The 23199-nt window shown below is 39.2% G+C and overlaps 1 protein-coding gene across 6 annotated transcripts in view; it reads left to right on the top strand.

Annotated features, from left to right (window-relative positions):
• The window catches only part of GTF2H1 (general transcription factor IIH subunit 1), a 42112-nt gene extending 22126 nt beyond the window's left edge, over positions 1-19986 (top strand). The window contains exons 8-15 of one of the 6 annotated variants that reach the window (XR_014837210.1): positions 2900-3027; positions 3139-3388; positions 5827-6788; positions 7432-7549; positions 12518-12608; positions 13298-13413; positions 15998-16090; positions 18946-19986. Coding sequence is in view for 1 of the 6 variants with exons in the window: in XM_013994506.3 (XP_013849960.3) it covers positions 2900-3027; positions 3139-3226; positions 6700-6788; positions 7432-7549; positions 12518-12608; positions 13298-13413; positions 15998-16090; positions 18946-19032 (810 nt within the window). In the remaining 5 variants the exon portion in view is untranslated. Of the gene's footprint in view, positions 1-2899; positions 3028-3138; positions 3503-5799; positions 6789-7431; positions 7550-7869; positions 8478-9299; positions 11426-11587; positions 12835-13297; positions 13414-14041; positions 14567-15997; positions 16091-18945 lie in introns of those variants that run through there. The other 5 variants (XR_014837209.1, XM_013994506.3, XR_014837208.1 and 2 more) reach the window with 5 other exon arrangements.
• Positions 19987-23199: the final 3213 nt, after the last annotated feature.

Below are 23199 nucleotides of genomic sequence, written 5' to 3'. Positions count from 1 at the left end.
CTAGTAGATAAATAACTTCTGGAATTCTAATGCACAGCATGGTCAGCAGTACCATATTATAAAATCTCAAAGTTACTAAGAGATTAGATCTTAATTGTTCCGGGGGGGGGATGATAATTGTGTATCTGTAAGTAATTGGCTGTTAGCTATAGTGGTAATCATGTTGCAGCCTCATATCAACCCATTGTACACTTTATACAGTGTTTGTTACATGTCAGTTATATCTCAGCTTTAAAATGAAAATAAATAAGTGCTGCAAGAGTTAAAAAAGACCGATATATAGTAAATGTTGCTATTTACATTTTTAATACTTGTATAGTATTCCATTGTGTGGATGTATAAAAATTTATATAACCAGTCCTTTTAATAAGAATGTTAGGGAGTTCCCGTCGTGGCGCAGTGGTTAACGAATCTGACTAGGAACCATGAGGTTGCGGGTTCGATCCCTGCCCTTGCTCAGTGGGTTAATGATCTGGCGTTGCCGTGAGCAGTGGTGTAGGTCGCAGACGCAGCTCGGATCCCGCGTTGCTATGGCTCTGGCGTAGGCTGGCAGCTACAGTTCCAATTAGACCCCTAGCCTGGGAACCTCCCATATGCCACGGGAGCGGCCCAAGAAATGGCAAAAAAGACAAAAAAAAAAAAAAAAAAAGAATGTTAGTTGATTTTGTCCTTTGTTGCCTCTTCCACTATCATCCTCTAGTTGTTATAACTATCCCAGGATGTGGGCTTAGGCCTCCTTGTAAATATATTCTTTCCATTCTATAAATATTAATTGTGTGATGATGACTCCCATTTGGTCCTGGTCTGTCTAACCCCAGAACTCCAAAATCATATATCCAACTCCCTACTTTATATCTTCACTTAAGTAGTACATGGACACCCCTCAACATAACATACCTAAATGGAACTTTTAATTCCCGTCCTCAAAGACCTGTTCTTCCTGGGTTGTCCCTATGTCAGTTAAAGAAAAAAAAAAAAAATGCCATGGAGTCAGTTGCTCAAAACCTAGGAGTCTCCTTGATTTCTCCCCTTTCTTTACCTCCACCATTCATTTCATCAGCAACAAGTGCTCTGTAGTATATCTCTGGTCTGTCTACATCTCTACATTCGTGTACACTTAACACCCTCTTGTTTTTAGGCTACCACCATCTTTGGTTTAGTTGCTTGCATTAACCTTCTAATCTTCTTATTTCTACTTATTTCCTATAGTTTATTTTTCCCTGGCATTAAGAGTTATAAATCAAATTATATCATAATGCCTCCCATGTAAAACAAAACTCTTTGGTGGCATTTTGTTGAACTTAGACTAAAACTCCTTAGAATATAACTCCTGTCATCCATGCTCCCCCCTCCCCTTTTTTTTTTTTGCTTTTGCTTCTTGGGCCACACCCGCAGTATATGGATGTTCCCAGACTAGGGGGTCAAATTGGAACTATGGCAACAAAGGATCCAAGCCTCATCTTCGACCTACACCGCAGTTCATGGCAACGCCAGGTCCTTAACCCGCTGAGCAAGGCTGGGGATCAAACCTGCACATCCTCATGGGTACTAGTTGGATTCATTTCCATTGCACCACAATGGGAATTCCATTGTCATGCTTTTCTTGATTTGGTCTCTGCCTACTTCTCAGTTGGGGGCTATTCCATTCAATTCATGCTTCTGGCTAACTAGTTTCTCCCCATTTTTTTAGACATCTGTTCTAATGTCACTTCTTCGGAAAGACCTTTCCTAATCTCCCTATCTAAAGTATCTCCTCCCATTCCATTTGCTACCCTATGTCTTTATTTTCTCCATTTCTTCTCTTTATTTTCTTCATGGCACCTGTCACTTTCAAAAGTGATCTTAGGAAGTTCCCTTGTGGTGCAGTGAGTTAAAGATCCAATGTTGCCAGTCCCTGCTGCAATGCAGGTTCAGTCCCTGGCCTGGAAACTTCCATATGCCACAGGTGTGGCCCAAAAACAAAAGTATCTTATTTTTACCTTGTTTGACTTGTCAGTTGTCAGTCACCTCTCAGTAGACCATAAATTCCATAAGGTGGATTGTTCTTATTTACTGGCCTGTCCCCGTCATATGGCATGTATTTGTCACTCAGTAATTATTTGATAAATGAATGAATGGCATATGAGTCTTTCTCTGATCTTTCTTTTACCTCTTTAACCTTATTATTTTGCCTCTTTAACCTCACCATTCCACAGCCCACCCTCATTCCAGGTATACTGAACTACATAAACCCGTGACACAGTGTATTACTTCTATACCTTTGTTTAAGCATTCTCTTCCTGAAATGTCTCCATGTCTGCCATGCAAGCATCTGTTCACCTTATGGTGTTCCATGAAGCTGTTTTGAACCTTCTCCCCACCAGTGGGATTGACCATTGTCTCTTGTAGCACTTAGAAGTTTTAACTATATGTATTGGCTTATAGCCCAGCATCTCACTGACTAGTATTTTGGCTACTTTGGCACAGAGGCGCTTTCTATCTACAGGGCCTAACACATGGCATACACTCAATACATGTTTCAAAATACTATCTCAATTAATTCTCCAATATCCTTTTTTTAGAGCTTGGAAAAGTTGCCTGACTTGCCTAGACTAATATTAGAAAAGTGGTAAAGCTTCAGTTTGGATCTTTACCTGACTCCTACATCCATGCTTTTTTCCACTATATTCCTTCATTTAATATTCTGCTAATAACTAGATCCAGAGTTGCTCTTGAGGGAAAAAAAATGCAGCGCTTACAGTTAGTGATTTCTTTTGTATGTGTGTGTGTGTGTGTGTACAATGTCATTTATTTTTAAGTGTTTACCTGTAAATATTTGGTAATATTTTGTAATATTTAATAAAGTCCTGTCATCTAGAACATTTAAAAAAATTTTAACCTACTAAATTGTTTCTCACAGGGCTATGGCATTTCCTCTGTGCCATCTACCTCTAATTCTAAATCCATAAGGGAAAATAGCAATGCTGCGATCATCAAGAGATTTAACCATCACAGTGCCATGGTCCTGGCAGCAGGTCTCAGGAAACAGTTAAGTATACATGCAGAGGTACAGTATCTGGCTTCCCATAATCACCAAATGGAGTTTGTTGTTGTTCTGCCTGTGGTTTTTAACATTAATTTTTTTTCCTTTGTTTTCAGAGAAGCACAAAATGAACACAATGGTGAGCCCAGCAGCATTGATGGAAATTCTGGAGATGTAGACTGCTTTCAGCCAGCAGTCAAAAGGGTATGGGTAAAAAGCCTGAAACATTTGTGGCACAGATTCCTCCAGATACCTTATATAACCTTATGTTGATCCTTGATCAGTTCAGATGACTCTGTTCTTCTGACCAGAAGCATTTGGCTTAAATTATAGAATATTTATTTATTTATTTATTGCTTTTTTAGGGCCACACTCGCAACATGTGGAGGTTCCCAGGAGTCGAATCGGAGCTATAGCCGCTGGCCTACGCCACAGTCAAAGCAGTGTGTGATCTGAGCCTTGCCTGTGACCTACACCACAGCTCACGGCAATGCCGGATCCTTGACCCACTGAGCGAGGCCAGAGATGGAACCTGCATCCTCGTGGATCCTATTCAGATTTGTTTCTGCTGAGCCACAACAGGAATTCCTGTAGAATATTTTAAAGGGTACTTCCTCGGTTTTGACTTGCCAGCCTACTTTCCATGGGTTCAGGTGTATTAACTGTTTTTACTGTTTTGGTTTTTTTTTCCTTCACACACAGACATACACACATATTGACATATATTTTATTTAATGGGAAAGAGTATTCAACAAAGGCAGTATGACCGAAGGAAAGAACTGAAGGTTTGTGTAATCTTAAAAGATAAGATTTGGCCATTATGTAAACATAGCATTTCAGAACTGGAAGCATCTTTCATTAAATACTGAAGAAATCACTTTGGGTTGTGGGGGAGTATGAATAGTTACCTACGTGTGTATTTCTTCTCTCCCTGCAACTTTGCCAAGCTTCTCAATCCCTCAGTTTTTTTAAGTTCCTCTCTCTCTAATTGTAAATAAATAAATAAATAAATTATGGTACGCTTTCTTAGAGGGCAGTCAGACAATATATTAAAATTTTAAAGATTTATGCCCTTAATTCCACTTCTGGACAGTATTTCACTTTGGACATACTTTTGTCTTTTTTTTTTTTTTTTTTTTTTTTTTTTTGTCTTTTTAGGGCCGTGCCTGCAGCATATGGAAGTTCCCAGGGTAGGGGTCGAATCACAGCTGCAGCTGCTGTCCTACACCACAACCACAGCAAATTGGGCTCCGAGTCACATCTGTGACCCACACCACAGCTCACGGCAACGCTGGATCCTTAACCCACTGAGTGAGACCAGGGCTCAAACCCACATCCTCATGAATCCTAGTCAGGTTCCTCACCACTGAGCCAGGACCAGAACTCCTGACAAAGATTTAGATACAAACACTCATTACAGTATTATAATTAAGAAAATAACAGGCATCCTAATATCACTGGTACATCCATACAGTGGAGATTGATGCATGCAGCAGTTAATGACCTTAAAAGAATTAATATGTTAAAAAGTTCACATGTAACCATAACAGTAGTTCAATTCATTAAAACTAAATCAAGAAACCATTTTTGAGTTGCGTGACATACCATATTAGGTCGTGGGAAACAAAAATGAATAAGACTTATTCTTGTCCTCAAAGAATTTAGTGTTCTATAGGTAAGAGCAAACCAAAAGAATAATTACAAAACCAAATTTAAAGTGTAGTAATAGTGTGATTTATAGAAACCAATGAGTAAGTTAGTTCACAGAACAGATTGTACGGTACAATTAAGTTTATGAACTTTAAAAAGGTGTGATGACGGGTTCCCTGGTGGGCTAGTAGTTAGGACTTATTTTTTCAACTGCTGCTTCCCGGGTTCAATGTCTGGTCTGGGAACTAAGATCTCACATTAAGCTGCTACTCACCACAGCCCCCCAAAAAAGGCATTGTGGGTGAGTCTTTTGTGTTTCTGTCACTTAACATGTTTCTGTAGGGATATACACCTTTAAAATTCTCAAAGCTAGTAAGGTATTTCTTTTCTGAACTAAGAAAATTGCCACTAGGTTAGAGGTGCTGGGAAGTGATGCTTCTCTTTACAATAACATTGGGTACCCTTGATTCTTGGTAGTGGAAAAGTTGTCAGAAATTATTGTGTAAATTTTTACGATATTCAGAAATAAACTGAATCCAAATATTCTTTCAAGTCAATGGTTGTCCGCTGTGTGTTCTACAAGGGTTTTTATAGAATGAGAGCTCCAGAAGTAATATAGAATTCTTATATTCATGGAGCTTTCAGTTAAATATGAAAGCCAGGTTACATAACTAGGCCTTAGCAGAGGTTTAGTTTTGGATTTATATGAGACACTGGATAGAGACATGACTTAGGTAAGGCAATAACAGGGGTAGAAAGGAGTTTGACATGTGGAGAAGGTAATGAAGACATCATTGTGCTTTGAAGTTGGCTGAAAGGTGTAGAGCTGAGAAAGTAGTAAAAGCTTAGGCTGAGTCTAGCTGAGGTGGGACTAATTGATGTATTACTCTCAATATCGTGCTGAGGTCAGATTTGTTCCTATACTACAAGGGGAGTAATCAGACTCTAAAAATGAGGGGGAGTTCCCGTCGTGGCACAGTGGTTAACGAATCCAACTAAACCATGAGGTTGCGGGTTCGGTCCCTGCCCTTGCTCAGTGGGTTAACGATCCAGCGTTGCAGTGAGCTGTGGTGTAGGTTACAGACGCGGCTCGGACCCCGCGTTGCCGTGGCTCTGGCGTGGGCCAGTGGCTACAGCTCCGATTCGACCCCTAGCCTGGGAACCTCCATATGCCGTGGGAGTGGCCCAAAGAAATAGCAAAAAGACAAAAAATAAATAAATAAATAAATAATTAATTAATTAAATGAGGGTAATTTAAAATATTAAGTTTTCAAATTCATATTCTTTAGATACATTTAATATCCTAAACATTTTGATCCTAGTTTTGGAAGCTACCAGTGAGAGCTGACTAGATGAATTGTAAAATTGTTTTCACAAATGTTTGTGTGATTGTCTTTGTGTCGTTTAATGTGTTTTTATTATAGGGCTGTAGAAATATAGCAGTTTGTTACTAATTCCAGAAAAAACAGATTAGTAAAACCCAAAGTAAAGAATCCAGAAGTAAATCCAAATACATACGTGATAAACATAGTACTTCAAGAATCAGTAAGAAACAACACTATTCTACAAATGGTGTTAGGGGGACTATTAATAATTTAGTATTTTAAAAAACTCAGATTTGCTTCCTTACTTCAAAATAAATTCTAAGTGAATCAAAGATTTAAGCACAAATTAATCCACAGAAAATACGCATAAAGGGCATATTTAAAACTGAAAAACACCAAATGGGAATAAAAGTATTTGCAACACATGTAATTAATGTTTTACCTTAGGGTGAAATAGTAAAATCACATTTTCACTTGCCAGATTTTCAAATATTAATGGTTCAGTCATGCTTAGTATGATCATATTGTAGGAAGACAGGTGGTCTGTGGAAGGTCTTGGTGAGAAAATGGGTTCAGCCGTTTTTAGAGGAGACATATCTCAGAAGTAAGGCTCATGGTGGGAAGACTTCATATTTTACCCTCGTACAGTTTTATGTTTTCAGTCATTGTACTTTACAATAAAAAGTGCTGTGTTAATTATAGGCGAAGTTACAGGAGTCTATTGAATACGAAGACTTGGGGAAAAATAATTCCATGAAAACAATTGCACTAAACCTCAAGAAGTCAGATAGGTAAGTTTGGTGAATATTAAATTAACTTGAAGCCAAATGATTTTATATCACAAGTCATTGCAGAAAATATTCTTCAAGTTTAGCGATTAAGATTTGATCAATTTGGGAGTTCCCGTCGTGGCGCAGTGGTTAACGAATCTGACTAGGAACCATGAGGTTGCGGGTTCGGTCCCTGCCCTTGCTTAGTGGGTTAACGATCCGGTGTTGCCGTGAGCTGTGGTGTAGGTTGCAGACACGGCTCGGATCCCGTGTTGCTGTGGCTCTGGTGTAGGCTGGTGGCTACAGCTCTGATTGGACCCCTAGCCTGGGAATCTCCATATGCCGTGGGAGCGGCCCAAGAAATAGCAAAAAGACAAAAAAAAAAAAAGATCAATTTGTACCATAAAATACAATATCTTATTTCCTTAAAAATTTACTTTGCATATCTCAGGAAAAGATCCTAAATGATTAAAATCAAGGAAATAAATTTTGGCTATCTGTGCTGTTTACTTCTTACTGCCCTTATAGGAATTAAATTATTTTATTAAACTCTAACTCTTTACTTTGGGTATAATGTCGTATTGAGACCTCTAAGATATTTGAAAGACAATGTTGAACACCTTTATTCTATATGATTGGTAATTTCTTTTTTGCTAACCTTCAGGTATTATCATGGTCCAACTCCAATCCAGTCGCTACAGTATGCAACAAGTCAGGATATTATTAATTCTTTTCAAAGTATTAGACAAGAAATGGAAGCATATACACCCAGATTAACTCAGGTAAGTGACTTATACTCTTCGAAAACCAGAATTCCCATACTTATCAGCTTAGGGGCATATTCAGATTGAACCATAAAACTAATATTTTAATTGAGTTTAAAGTCATATTTCTGCTTAATAAATCAAAAAGTGAAGAGATGGGAGTTCTCGTTGTGGCGCAGTGGTTAACGAATCTGACTAGGAACCATGAGGTTGCAGGTTCGATCCCTGACCTTGCTCAATGGGTTAACGATCCAGCTTTGCCATGAGCTGTGGTGTAGGTTGCAGACCTGGCTTGGAGCCCGAGTTGCTGTGGCTCTGGCATAGGCCGGTGGCTACAGCTCCAATTAGACCCCTAGCCTGGGAACCTCCATTTGCTGAGGTAGTGGCCCTAAAAAGGGGGAAAAGACAAAAAAAAAGTGAAGAGAGAGGAGAGGTATTTGGTATATTTAAGAAGCATCTGAAGGTGATAATGAAAAAGAAGGTGAGTTTTGTGATTGCTGATTTTTTTCTTCCTTACACTAGTTTTACTAGAAAAATTTTCCAGAGGAGTTCCTCTGGTGGCTCAGCCGTAACAAACCTGACTATTCATGAGGACTCAGGTTCAGTCTGTGGCCTCACTCAGTGGTTTAAGGACCCAGCATTGCCATGAGCTGTGGTATAGGGCAAAGACGCAGCTCGGATCTGGTATTGCTGTGACTGTGGTGTAGGCCAGCAGCTGCAGTTTCAATTAGACTCCTAGCTTTGGAACCTCCATATGCCACAGGTGTGACCCTAAAAAGACAAGAAAGAGAGAAGGAGAGAAAGATCTCCCAAATTTCCATAAAATTTCTGTTCATCACTCTAGATAGTCTTTACTCTTCCCTGCCTTTATTCATACTTGAGTTGATCAGCAAGTTCTGTCAGTTGAGTATTTCCTGATTCGATTACCTTGATTTAGGCAAACCTGGCCAGTTTTCTACACTGCCCCCCCTCTTTGATTCCACAGTAATTGTCTGAATGCCTTTGACATACCATCCTCTTTAAAATCTGGCCCTAACCCTACATCTCCAGTCCTTGCTCCAGCTATGTCTCCTCCATTCCCCTTCCCCCATAACCAAGAGTCTTGTACTCCAGCCAGCACACTGTAAATTATTATCTACATGCTTCCTGTACATTTGCTCATACTTTCTCTCTTAGAATGCCCTTAGCCTATTTTTATCTCCAGGGAACTAATGATAATTATTCAAGACAGCTCAGATTCCATTGCCTCTGTAAAGCAATCCTCAGCATGCCCAGTAATGAGGTTTTTTTTTCCCCTTTTCTCTGTTTTCATAAGCACTGAGATGCTGAAGTCATATCTATATTGTTATGTTTACTACATATTGGGACTTGTTTTTTAACTTCTTATTTTGAAGAAATCTGGGATTTACAGAAAGTTGCAAAAAAAAAGTTTTCTGGCCCATTTTGAGTGTAGATACCTTTACCCCTAAATATTTCAGCCCATGTTTCCTAAAACAAGACATTCTCATAAAATAACAGTACAATTGTAGAAACTGTAAGTTAACATTGATAAAGTGTTATTATTTAACCTATAGGTCTTGGAGTTCCCGTCGTGGCGCAGTGGTTAACGAATCTGACTAGGTTACAGGTTCGATCCCTGGCCTTGCTCTGTGGGTTAAGGATCTGGTGTTGCCGTGAGCTGTGGTGTAGGTTGCAGACTCAGGGTCGGATCCCGTGTTGCTGTGGCTCTGGTGTAGGCTGGTGGCTACAGCTGCGATTAGACCCCTAGCCTGGAAACCTCCATATGCCACGGGAGTGGCCCTAGAAAAGGTAAAAAGACCAAAAATAAATAAATAAATAAATAGCCTATAGGTCTTAACAAAAATTTCACCAATTTTACTAATGTCCTCATAGCAAAAGAAAACTTTTTTTCTTGTTTCAGCATCCAAATTAGGTTCATGAATTGCATGCATTTCTCGTGTCTCTTTAGTCTCCTTTAAAATGGAATAGTTTTTTAATCTTAGTGTTTTATGACTTTAATGTTTAAAGGGTAAAGGCCAATTTTTGTAGAATGCCCCCAGTTTTCCTTTTCTCTAATACTTCTTCATGATTGGATTTCATGTTATGCATTTTTAACAAGAATACCATCCGACAGATGTCTCAGTGATGTGTCATCCTTCATGCATCATATCAGGAAACACATAATTATTTCCCCTAACTTGCAATAAACTTTGATACCTTGGTTAAGGCACTGTCTACCTTGGTTTCTCCACCAAAAAGTTAACAGGTTTTCCCTTTGTCATTAATAAATATCTTGTGAGGAGATGCTATGTAAATATTGTTTACCCTCAAACTTTTACCCACTAGTATTTTAGAATCTATTGCTGATTCTTGCTGAAAATCATTATTACCATGGCGGTGATTAAACGGATAATTTTCTAGTTCTGTCATCCAATCAATTGACCTACTACTAAAGGAAAGACCTTCACTTCCTATCCTCTGTATTTTTTTATTTATATCAGCATGGATTCTTATATGGTTCTGTGGGTTATAAATTGTTGCTACAATTTTTTTCTTTTTTTAAACTAAGGTATAACTTGCATATAGTAAAATTTACCTTTTTCAGTCTATGCTGCAAGTTGCATATACAGTTGTGTAGTCACAAACACAAGATGAAAAAGTCATCCCCAAAAATGTGCTCTTATGCCTTTGTGGTCAGATCCTTTCTATTCCCTTTACACTGAGTCCTTTTTCTTTCTGACAGTAGTTTTTGAGCTCCTCTCTACTTTATGGCACAATGAGATAGATGTTCCATATCCATCTTACCCTTTCCCTGCCAAGCCACAGAATCTTCCTTTAAGTGCTGAGTAGATTTAGAAACCAAGATCTGAGTACAAGATGCACTCATTGCTTGGGATGTCATTTGCTGCTGGTCTTCTTGTCCTTTCAGGAGACAGGGCAAGGAAATATATGTTGTACATATGTATGTACACATATCAAATTTGGGGTTATTTGACTACATCTTCCTTTCTAGACTGTAATTGTCCAACATCCGGCCCTTGGAGCAAAGTAGGTCTACCTGACTTTCAAGCTGTGCTTATTCTTAAATAATTAGATTCCTGTCCACACCCCCAAAAAGTGATTTAATTGTCTGAGACACATGCAGAGATTACCTGCTCTCAGGTATGTATACATGAGTGTAGCCAGTGGCTAGTTGATAAGCTCAGGAGTCACTGAAACTTGTGGTTACAATGTACTGTGACATTTTTTCTTCTTCTTCTTCTTTTTTTTTTTTTTTTTTTTTGCTTTTTAGGGCCTTGCTTGTGGCATATGGAAGTTCCCAGGCTAGTGGTCAAAACAGGGCTACAGCTGCCAGCCACAGCCACAGCAACGTGGGATCCAAGGCACATCTGTGACCTACACCGCAGCTCACGGCAACACCAGATCCTTTAACCCACTGAGCAAGGCCAGGGATCGAACCAGCATCCTCATGGATACTAGTCGGATTCATTTCTCCTGTACCACAATGGAAACTTCCTAACATTTCTGACAGAAGGAAATAGGAATAAAGTGAACTTTCATTATCCCTCCACTCATGGTTGGCATGTAGTGTACTCTTAACACCAATTAAATTTGTTTTCATCCAGCCCACATACACATGGATTTCTGCTTATTAAAAACTCCCTTGAAAACCCTTAGACAGACTAACCCTGCACTTGAGCTGTTCAGCAGATGATATGTTTCCCTCTATAGACAGTGCCCGGTACTGGTTAGGCAGTCATTGAAGAAATAATTCAATTATGTTCCTAAATGTTGATACCGATAACATTGGGGAGTGTGTTTTGTATTTTTCCCCTTTATTTTATTTTTTAAAGAGAATTTAGATATAAGTTTATATACATTTTAGTAATGGCTGTATTTATTCATCTTTTTATGTTTATTGTTTTGCTTTTTAGGGCCATACCCAAGGCATATGGAGGTTCCCAGGGTAGGGGTCGAATGAGAGCTACAGCTGCCAGCCTATGCCACAGCCATAGCAACAAGGGATCTGAGCTGTGTCTGCGACCTACCACACAGCTCACGGCAACATCAGATCCTTAACCCACTGAGCAAGGCCAGGGATCAAACCTGTATCCTCATGGATCCTAGTCGGGTTCATTAATCACTGAGCCACTCAAAGGAATCCTGGTTTTTTTCCCCTTTTAGCTAGGTATATTTACTTCCTTGAAAAATGACAAATAATATGTTTCTGCTCTGCAGGGTTTTCTTATTTGAGGATACATGTTAACATTTATTTTATTGACCTGGTTTTCCGTAAACTCAGTTTCACCTTGAGTGCTAAGAGTTCATAAATTAGTACTTAAAAGTGGGCTTGACTAAGAGAAAGACAAATATTTTATGATCCCAGTTATGTGGGATCTAAAAGATAGTACAGATGAACTTGCTTATAAAACAGAAACAGATTCTTAGACATAGAAAACAAACTTAACGGTTACCAAAGGGGATGGCAGCGTTGGATAAATACAGAGCATGGGATCAACAGATGCATACTACCGGTAGACCAACAACAAGGATTTACTATATAGCCCAGGGAACCATATTCAGTGTCTTGTAATAAACTATATTGGAAAAGAATCAGGGGAAAAAAAGATACATATGTATGTTTAACTGAATTACTTTGCTGTGTGCCTGAAATTAACACAATTTTGTAAATCACCTATAAGGGCAGGAGCAGGCCCTAACTAGACAAAAGCATGTGTATTTTGAGATACCTGGTACGTAGACTTGCCTGATATTCCCGTAAGATTGTTCAGTATTCTGTTTTTACACATACTGTGTTTTTAGCCTCATGGGAAGTAGTTTACATCTCATTACTATAAAATTATGTGTTTATGCAGGAATAAATATTTATTGGGCATTTTGCTATAGAACTGAAATGGTAAGAGAAAGATGCCCCCCCCCCCCCCGAAAAAAAAGAAAACCACTTTTTGTGTTAATTTCTTTCAGGTTCTCTCAAGTAGCGCTGCCAGTAGTACCATCACAGCACTGTCACCTGGAGGAGCACTTATGCAGGGGGGGACACAGCAAGCCATAAACCGTATGTACTGGACCTCCTGCTGCTGTCCCTTTACTTAAATGAGCTCTAAAGAGCTAGTTGAGAAGAGTGCTAAAATTTTGTTGGTTTTTCTTTGAAACATTTCTGGGATTTTCTGTTTTACGCATCCAGATTCTGAAGCATTTACGTTTCAGAATAGTTTTAATTACAGATAGCTGGGAGTTCTCATCGTGGTGCACTGGAAACGAATCCTACTAGGAACCATGAGGTTGTGGGTTCGATCCTTGGCTTCACTCAGTGGGTTAAGGATCTAGCGTTGCCATGAGCTGTGGTGTAGGCTGGCAGCTGCAGCTCCGATTAGACCCCTAGCCTGGGAAACTCCACATGCCGAGGGTGCGGCCCTCAAAAGACTAGAGAGAAAAAAATAGTAATAAATAAAATTTTAAAAAATATACTGTAAACAGCTCATATTTCTGTGTCATACTAAAAGGTTTTTTTTCCTCCCACACCTGTTGAAATAAAGCAAAACCTAAGAACTCCTCCAAAACCCCAAGAGAATTTAAATTCTATGATCTGTCAACCACAAAATCAGCAACTTATCTCAGAAGAGCACCTCCTGGTTTGGCATTGACAAAGAGCACACATTCATGTTTATTCTCTGAATAGTCATTCTTTGAGAGACTATACAAATGGGAAAATAGCTTTTACCCCATGGACTTTTTTTTTCCCAGAGATGGTGCCGAATGATATTCAGTCCGAATTGAAACACCTGTATGTGGCTGTTGGAGAGCTTCTCCGGCACTTCTGGTCCTGCTTTCCTGTTAATACGCCATTCCTAGAAGAAAAGGTCAGAACCAGTTCCAGACACAGCCAGCTATTGTGGTACTGTGATTTAGTGAGGTGTTATTTTGAAATTGGAAGATTGTGTTGAATGTTTACCATGTGCCAAAAACTTTCTGCTTACATTGTTTCATTTAAGCTTCACACATCCTGATGGAATGAGTATTGGTGCCCATTTTTGTAAATTAAGGCACTTGAGATCCAGACAAGAACCATTATAACCATACATCTTAAAACTTTTATCTACTTCTGGTTAGATACAAGCCACTGAGAGTGAAGAACAGAGACCCAAACAAGTCACATCACTGAAATTATTTATTTGGTACATTTTTAGGGTAATGGAATTCAAAGATTTACAACAAATGTAGCACTAGCTATTTAACACTAAAATCCTTTTAACCAATTAAAGAACAGTTGACAAGTAGAAAAATGTTTTCGGTGTTAATAGTAGTAGCTTTTTAGCATTATTTACAATAGCCAAGACATGGAAGCAACCTAAATGTCCATGGACAGATGAATGGATAAATAAAATTTGTATATACACAATGGAATACGGCTTGGCCATAAAAAAAAATAATAATGCCGGAGTTCCCGTTGTGGCGCAGTGGTTAACGAATCTGACTAGGAACCATGAGGTTGCGGGTTCGGTCCCTGCCCTTGCTCAGTGGGTTAAGGATCCGGTGTTGCCGTGAGCTGTGGTGTAGGTTGCAGATGCGGCTTGGATCCAGAGTTGCTGTGGCTGTGGCGTAGGCCGGTGGCTACAGCTCCGATTCGACCCCTAGCCTGGGAACCTCCATATGCCGCGGAAGCGGCCCAAAGAAATAGCAAAAAGACAAAAAAAAAAAAAATAATAATAATAATGCCACTTGCAGCAACATGGATGGACCTAGAGATTATCATACTAAGTGAAGTCAGTCAGAAAGAAAAAGACAAATATCATGTGATATCACTTATCTGTGGAATCCAGAATATGGCAAAAATGAACTTAATTACAAAACAGAAACAGACTCACAGAGAACACACTTACGGTTACCAAAGGGGAAGGGATATGGAGGGATAAATTAGGAGTTTGGGATAAGCATATACAAACTACTATGTATAAAATATATAAATAGCAAGATCCTACTATTCAATATCCTGTGATAAACCATAATGGAAAAGAATAGGTAAAAGAATACATACATAGGAGCTCCGGTTGTGGCTCAGCAGTTAACCAGTCTGACTAGTATCCATGAGGATGCGGGTTTGATCCCTGGCCTCACTCAGTGGATTAAGGATCCACCGTTACCTTGAGCTGTGTGTGGTGCAGGTCGCAGACTTAGCTTGGATCCTAAGTGGCTGTGGCTGTGGCCCCTAGCTGTAGCTCTGATATGACCTCTAGCCTGGGAACCTCCATATGCCTCAGGTACAGCCCCAAAAAGACCAAAAAAAAAAAAAAAAAAAAAGAATAGATATATTTGAGTCATTTTGCTGTATACCAGAAACTAACACAACACTGTAAATCAACTATACTTTAAGGAAATGTAATAGCTTGTATATAGATTGCTCTTGTAAACATTCTTTAAGAGAAAGAAAAATACCCCATTAAAAATAATAAGCTAAATATTTTTTAACAAGCAACACTCTAAAGAATGCAAGTAGCCCAATAAACCTAAAGAAATTTTCATACTAGTATTCAAATAAATTATCTTTAAAGCTACAGTGAAGGAACATTTTTCATCTACAATTTGCAAAAGAATAGAAAAACTTAAAATGATCATTGTTGGCCAGGTTGCTAAGAAAAGAGTCCTTTCCTCCGCTACAGGTACTACATTTTTTAAAAATTCTTTGATGCAGAAATTCAACATTTAGAAATTTAACATAAAGAAATAAATAAGAATGAATGTGTGTAAATATCTAGCCATGGAGATATTTCTCTACCACTGTCTATGTAGAAATGGTCTGAATATCTACCAGAAGGGGATTGGTTAAAGAAGCAGTGTCAGTATGCTCAGACATTGAAATACTATACATCTATTTTAAATGATAACTTAGAGACTTACTATTTAGAGATGTTCACATTAAACCAAGTGGATTTGTTTTTTGGTTTTTGGGGGGTTTTTTTGTATTTTTAGGGCCGCACCTGCAGCATATAGAAGTTTCCAGGCTAGGGGGTCACATCGGAGCTACAGCTGCTGGCCTACACCATAGCCACAGCAACGTGGGATCTGAGCCGAGTCTTGGACCTGTACCACAGCTTGCAGCAACACTGGATCTTTAACCCACTGAGTGAGACCAGGGATCGAACCTGCGTCCTCATGGATACTAGTCAGATTCGTTTCCACTGAACCACGGTGGGATCATCTCAAGTGGAATTTTAAAACAGTAAATAATACACATTTTCTACATTTACATTTGTATACATGCGTGAAAAATATCAGGAAGGATGAGTTATGAATCAAAAAAATTAAATATATTAGAAATTGCTTCTGTGCCTGGTGGAGCCAATCTTTAAAAAAAAAAGAAGTAACCTTATGTGTGTTTTTCTCTTAGCTTCCCTGTAGGTTCTTTGAGAGTTCTCTGTAATTCATTATTCCTCTCATCTTTTTTAGGTAGTGAAAATGAAAAGTAATTTGGAACGATTCCAAGTTACAAAGCTCTGCCCATTCCAAGAAAAAATCCGGAGACAGTATTTAAGCACAAATGTAAGGCAACGATCTAATTCTAGCTTGATTTTTTTTTTTCCTATGTATTAAAATATTGAAATTGACTTTGTTTTCTTATAATAATTGAGAGTATGTATTGTTTTTTCTGTTGCTGAGAGTACTGATTTTTAGTTTTGGCCATGCCCTCAGCATGCAAAAGTTTCCAGGCCAGGGATCAAACCCACACCACAGCAGTGACAGTGCCAAACCCCCAATTCTCTGAGCTACCAGAAAACTCCAAGGGAGTACTGTTTCTGGTTGGGCTATTTTGTTGTTTTTGTTTTCTTTTTTGGCCACCCCATGACATATGGAGTTCCTAGGCCCAAAGATCAGATCTGAGCTACAGTTTCGACTTAAGCAGCAGCTGTGGCAACACCAGATCCTTACTGTGCTGGACTGAGGATCAAACCGGCATCCTGATACTGCAGAGACACTGCCAATCCCAATGTGTTGCAGCAGGTACTCCAGGGAGTACTGTTTTAATTGTAAAATGTGTCATACATTCTGAGGTGTATAAAATATGTCATGTTTTTTTAAATAAGTATCTGTGTACCTACCAATCATGGTAAGAAATGGAATATTACCAGTACTCAGAGGTGTTCCCTGAGTGCCCCTGTTCCTAACCTCCTTCACATTCTCCCAAGGCTGAGACTAACCAAACACATGTAATAATCATCTCTATGCTTTTCTTTCTTTTTTTAAAACTGTCTTAGGGCCGCATCTGCGGCATATGGAGATTCCTAGGTTAGCGATCGAATTGGAACTGCAGCTGCCAGCCACAACTACAGCCATGGCAACTTGAGATCTGAGCTGCGTCTGTGACCTACACCACAGTTCATGGTAACACCAGATCCTTAACCACTGAGCGAGTCCAGGGATCAAACCCAAGTCTTCATGGATACTAGTTGGGTTCATTTCCACTGAGCCACAATGGGAACTCCTCCATGCTTTTCTTTATAGCTTTACAGCCTACATGTATGTTCCTAAAAATAATTGTTTGGGGAGTTTCCACTGTGGCACGATGAGATTGGTGGCATCTTAGGAATGCTGGGACACAAGATTCAGTCTCCGGCCCAGCATGGTGGGTTAAGGATCTGGTGTTGCACAGCTGCAGCCTAGGTCGCAGTTGCAGCTCAGATCCGATCCCTGGCCCAGGAACTCCATATGCCACAGGGCAGCCAAAAAAAGGGAAAATAAAATAGATAAAAATATTTATTTTGAAAATGTGAGTAGCAAGTACAAATCTAGAAATGCAAAGAAAGGCAGAATTTACAAAAATTCATGAATTTATTTATGAAAGTAAACTAACAGTTCCTGGGTTATGTCCTGCCTTCAGCTTGCCTGGTTGTTAACAGCAGGGCAGGACAGTGGGCAAGGTAGCAAGTGAGAAATGTCACCTTGTGCCCACGGTTTTTAGCATTGTTTTTAAATGCTAGGCTTGAACAGTGACACAGGATTGTGTGTATATAATGCAAGTCTTCTTAGTGATGACTTGGGGGGAAAAAGTATATCCAAACTTAGAGTTCAATATTACAACAATTAGGATAATCAAAACAGGGAATTTTACATTGAAAGCTGAAAAAACTTTCATCAGTATTATTTTTAGTAAATTTTTATTCCCTAAATGTTCTAAGTGGTTTTTCTCAAAATATTACAATATTATAGTCAGAAAAGAAGCTTGAGTGTCTTCCCACAGCACTTGAATGACAGGTTTCAGCTTGTGCCTTCTCAGTTGATTTTAACTGTCTAGAGCAAGTGGTAAAAAGGATTCTGAGGTCATATACAAAATTACAGGATAATACGGTGTTCATCCCTTCTGTGTGGTACTGTGGAACCACTGCTACTTAGCAAGCAGAATAAGTGATTTTTATACAGTTTCCAGACAGAACCTGCCCCCTCTCCCCCCAGACACAAACACACACACAGAATGATAACAGATATGGTAAATACAGGGTTGTTTTATTTTGCTTTTGAACTCTGACTCTTAAGTTACTGGCATTCTAAAAGAACTTAGGACTTCTGGTCTCTGTCCCCATGGTGCCAGAATTGACTTCACCAGTCTTCCAGCCATGTAAATTACACTGTCCACTTCCAAGGAGAAATAATCCAGAGACATTCTACCTCAGGAATCTTTATCAGTTTAGATCACTGTGGTCCTTCTGAGAGAAAAATTATCAAATGAGAATATATAGTCCTGATCTAAGGTGTGACAGTGCTTATGTGAAGCTTTGAAATCATTTGGATTCTTCCATAAGCTACTGAGTTATATTGAAATCCTGAAATGTTAGAGCTGAAAAAGACCCTGGAGAACACAGAAAGCTGCTTCAGAAGATAGACTGGGCAGCAGAATTAAGTGCAGGAGCTTTTCAAAATTGGCAGATTCCTGAATCTCATCCCAGACCTGCCATCTTAGAATTTTCAGGGGAGTAAGACATTTTTCAAATTTTTTCTAAGATAATGTTGATGCCACCCTCTTGACCTTAGTTAAGAAACTAATGTTTAAATCTAGAAATCACCAGTTTAGTTCACCTCTCTCATTTGACAGAAGAAACTGAGATCTGGGACACAGGCTTTCATGTCATCCTATGACTGGGTAATGACAGGGCAGACATACAACCCAGGCACAGCAAGTAAATTTTCAGATTCTATTGTACCCGCCCCCCACAATCTCTCTTACCTTTGTACAAAATGTGTATATAGCACCTTCACAGAGGGCTTGAAATTGCTTTTTTAAGGAAATAAAAAAGAGCTTGGAAACTACACTCTATAAAAGTATATATTAGATCTGGATCAGAAGCATTAACTTCCCCAACCTTTACCCTGTTGTTGCTTAAGTGTCTTGCTGTGTTTTTCAGTTGGTAAGTCATATAGAAGAGATGCTCCAGACAGCCTACAACAAGCTCCATACATGGCAGTCACGGCGTCTAATGAAGAAAACGTGAAGTGTCTATGGCTCTCACAGGTTTTGTGAGATTGAGTGAACTGTGACCTACAATGACTCTGGAAGCCTGGCCTGACAGACCATGCAGGTGATCACACAGAAGTGACAAGAAACATCTGCACGATGCCGACCCTCAGAGCTGATGCTATTGTACTTGCACATTGAGAACTGAAAGGAAGGAATTGTGATTAAACTAAAAGCTGGAGAGGTAAATTAAGGCAGAACCAAAATGAGCTAAGTTGCATATATATATACATATATATATATATATATTTTAAAAAAGACACTGTTTACTGCAGTTACTCAGGAACTGCTTTTGATTCACATTAAGCTGCTTTCAGAAATTAAAAAAAGAAAACAACACTTTTTAAAAGGGTGCATTGATAAAATCTGAGGTTTTTGATTTTGGTTTTTGGCTTTGTTTTGTTTTGTTTTGTTTTCTGTGTAAATTTTTTTTCCTAAGTTTATGGCACAGGGTACACCTTAAGTATTTCTCCATCTTCCACTTGGATCCTCAAGTTTTGCTGAATTCTAGTTGTACCTTATATCAGCACGTTAAAGACAGTACTTTAAAGTAAAGCAGAGGGAGACTGTTGCTCAACCATCAGGAAACAGTTGTAGTCAGAAGACATCATTGGTCCTGTGTTTCCTACGGAAATAAGAAACAATAAATATTGCACTGAATGTTTGTGGTTTGGAGTCCCTACATGATAAAGGGGCAATATATTTGCAGCAAATTGTGTGAGGTTTTAATGCAGAATTTTGTCAGAAGACAATGGCGCTGCATGTTTTTCTTTGAGTGCAAATGTACATTGCTAAGATTTTTTTTAAGATGGCATGTGCTTTGAAATGAGGAAATTGCATTTTTAAGAGTTTAAAAATCTTATGAGTGAGAAATACAAGAAATCTTACTTATTTTCACCTCTTTAGGAAAAAATAAAAGATGTTTCTCATACCTCCTTTTTTCCAGTATCTGTTACTGTCCTTGGCAAATCGATAATCATTGCATAGTGACGGAAAAGCCAAAATGCAAAGGGGAAAAAGAAGTTATGTTCTTATTTCTGAAATCCGTGCCATATTTTGTTTCTAATAGGATCAACTCACTGTTTAAGACTTTAGATGTATTAAAAATTACAGAAAAAGTAAAATTTTTTATAGATACTCCTTTAACTGTAACATATTTTGTGATTGTCCTTGTGTGTAGTGCTTACTTGGGTGGGCTGCTTGAAGGCTATTCATTTTTTAAAGCTATTAGACTAGCTGATTATCTTTTATAAAATGGCTACAGCAGGTCAAAAACCTGTTCAGACCTTGAACCAGTAAAAGTAAAGAGGCAACATCGTTCTTCTGCTTTAGTCCTCCCATTTCTCCTTTAGATCAGTATAGTAATGATATATTACACTTCACAGTTTTACAAAGTGCTTTTCAAATATATCATTGCCCCAACTACTCTCTAAGTAGTATCAATGGAGCAGATAGGAAAATGTTTGAAACAGAAGAGTATGTCTGTTGGGAAAGGCAGACATAAATAAAATGCTCTGTTGAGTGCTTGTTTAAAGATTAAGTGGTCAATGTCATGGAACCTCAAGGAAGAAACTCTTGGACGAATGGGGTAGGCTTCACTTTAAAGAGGTCTCAGGAGTTCCTGTCGTGGCGCAGTGGTTAACGAATCCGACTAGGAACCATGAGGTGGCGGGTTCGATCCCTGGCCTTGCTCAGTGGGTTAACGATCCGGCGTTGTCCTGAGCTGTGGTGTAGGTTGCAGACACGGCTCGGATCCCGCGTTGCTGTGGCTCTGGCATAGGCCGGTGGCTACAGCTCCGATTCGACCCCTAGCCTGGGAACCTCCATATGCCAAGGGCACGGCCCAAGAAATAGCAAAAAAAATAGAAAATAAAAAATAAAGAGGTCTCAGCTAGCCGCAAATGTTGATAGGAAAGGGTATGAGGAGGATAAGAAGGCTCTGAAAGACCACAGTGTTGTGGGGGACAGTGTTTGTTGGATTGAAGGATTGGAAGTAACAAGAGGCTGAGAAAATAAATCCGTTTAAGTTCAGGTTGTGAATGGCTTTATTTTCCAAGGTAAGAAATTCAGACCTTATCCATGGAGGATCGTGTAGAAATTTTAATCAAATAAGTTGTTTCTGTGAGGTTGGTTGTTTGGTTTGGTTTGTTAGGTAAGAAGTCCAGTGGTTATGGCGTTGCCATTGTGGCTCAGCAGGTTACAAACCCATCTGGTGTCCATGAGGATGTGGGTTCAATCCCTGGCCTCGCTCAGTGGGTTAAGGATCCGGCATTGCCATAAGCTGGGGTGTAGATCACAGATGACACTCGGATCCTGAGTTGCTGTGGCTGTGGCGTACCCCTAGCAGGGGAAATTCCATAGGCCGCAGGTGTAACCCTAAAGAAGCAAAAAATTTTTTAAAAGTCTAGTGGTTACAGATGCCAAAGCCTAGAACGGAAACTAGGTCCAAATTAAAGTGGAAATTTGGTAAATAGAAAGGAGGGGACTGAATTTAAGACTTTTGTAAGGTATTTGAGTCTCATTGGGAATGAAGGACTTACGGGAGGTTTCACCAGAGATAGCTATCAATTTCAAGTCTAGCTTGCATTTGAAATATTTGATCCTTGGAGTCCTTTCAAAATGACCTTTGGCAGCTTATGGCCCCACCTTCCCATTGTGGAAAATGATAGCTGCTGGTGATTGAGAGCTGGGATAAACTAGCATGATGCCAAACACCTTTCAATATGTTTTTTTGTTGTTATGGGAAGGGAGTTTCTGGTCTTTTTTTTTTTTTTTTTTTTTTTAAGTGCCATACCTGCAGCATGTGGAAGTACCCAGGCTAGGGGTTGAATCAGAGCTGTAGCTGCCAGCGTACACCACAGCCACACCAAATCCAAACCAAGTCTGCAAGCTCACATCAACACAGGATCTTTAATCCACTGAGCAAGGCCAGGGATCAAACCAGCGTCTTCATGGATACTAGTTGGATTCGTTACCACTGAGCTATAACGGGAATTCTCAAAATGGTTTTTGACATTAAGTAATTTACCCTAGTAAGTGATAGTTTACCCTCACCTGCTAAGCTTCTGCAGTCACTTAGATCAGATGCTTATGAAGTTGGAAGCTTTTATTCCCCAGCCCAGGCTGCTGTTGGCATTTTTCCTTTGACTGCCCTGTCAGTCATTCTTACCTTCTATTCTGTGCTGCTTTTATGTCAGATCACATTATGGCATTAATCTGCTTAATGGGTCCTCCTAGCCTAAAGGGCTACAAAATATAATAGTTTATTAAAAGCATGTCCTGCCTTAAGGAGAGTAAGATTCTCCTAGAAAAACAAAGTCCAGTACTCTGGACTTATACTGCAGAAGCAGGGGGATACCTTGTGATACCTGCTTTGCCTAAACATCTCTACTGAGAAAGGTAACATGCTTATGCAAGCTGAGGGTTTAAATCCAGAAAGTGATTTCTTATTGGTGCATATATCATCTGAAGCCATCAGTGGCCCTGAGATGGAAAGCTGCCTGTTTTAAACTTAGATTTGCTGTTTCCAGTGTCAGGACTTGCATGAGATTCCTCAGTGCATTACCTTTGCCCTTTCCCAGTTTAGCTTCTTCAAGACTCAGCTGTTCTCCCAGTTCTTAAGGCCAGGGGAGTCTTAGTTATTTTCAGCTCTTAAATTGTCCAGAGCTCTGGAGCATTGCCTAGAACCTGATTAGGGAATGATCAGCCTTAGTTTGTAATCTGTATCCTCGATTGGGTGTGTATTAATGTCACAGAAAATACTTTGGGATTCAAATTTTAGAAGCACAGAACCCTGTTTTCATAGTCTTTGAGAGAATCCCAAATATTTATGACGGCAAGGAATTGTGCCTGTTGAGGTGGAGCCAGAGATCCAGTTCTTCCCACTTTCCCAAATAACACAGCATGAAAAACCAATATCCTCTTTGACCACCTGGCAACCTGCTGTGTTTGTTGGGATGGATGATAACAGAAGTAGGCTGAAGTTGAAGCATAAGATAAAACTCTGGTTTAAACTATAGACTACTCACCTGTAGTCTTAGAAATAAATAGCAAGATGGTAGTCTTAAACGCAATTTACTAGCAATTAAAATAGACTGAACACTCTAAAAGATAAAGATTGTCAGGTCAGATTGAAAAATAAAAC

The sequence above is a fragment of the Sus scrofa genome, chromosome 2 (assembly GCF_054392235.1).
Source record: "Sus scrofa isolate SSC_HxYL_T2T_F1_AM1 chromosome 2, Sscrofa_HxYL_maternal_Yorkshire_Landrace_v2.0, whole genome shotgun sequence".
NCBI lineage: Eukaryota > Metazoa > Chordata > Mammalia > Artiodactyla > Suidae > Sus > Sus scrofa.
This window is presented reverse-complemented; position numbering and strand designations above follow the sequence as displayed.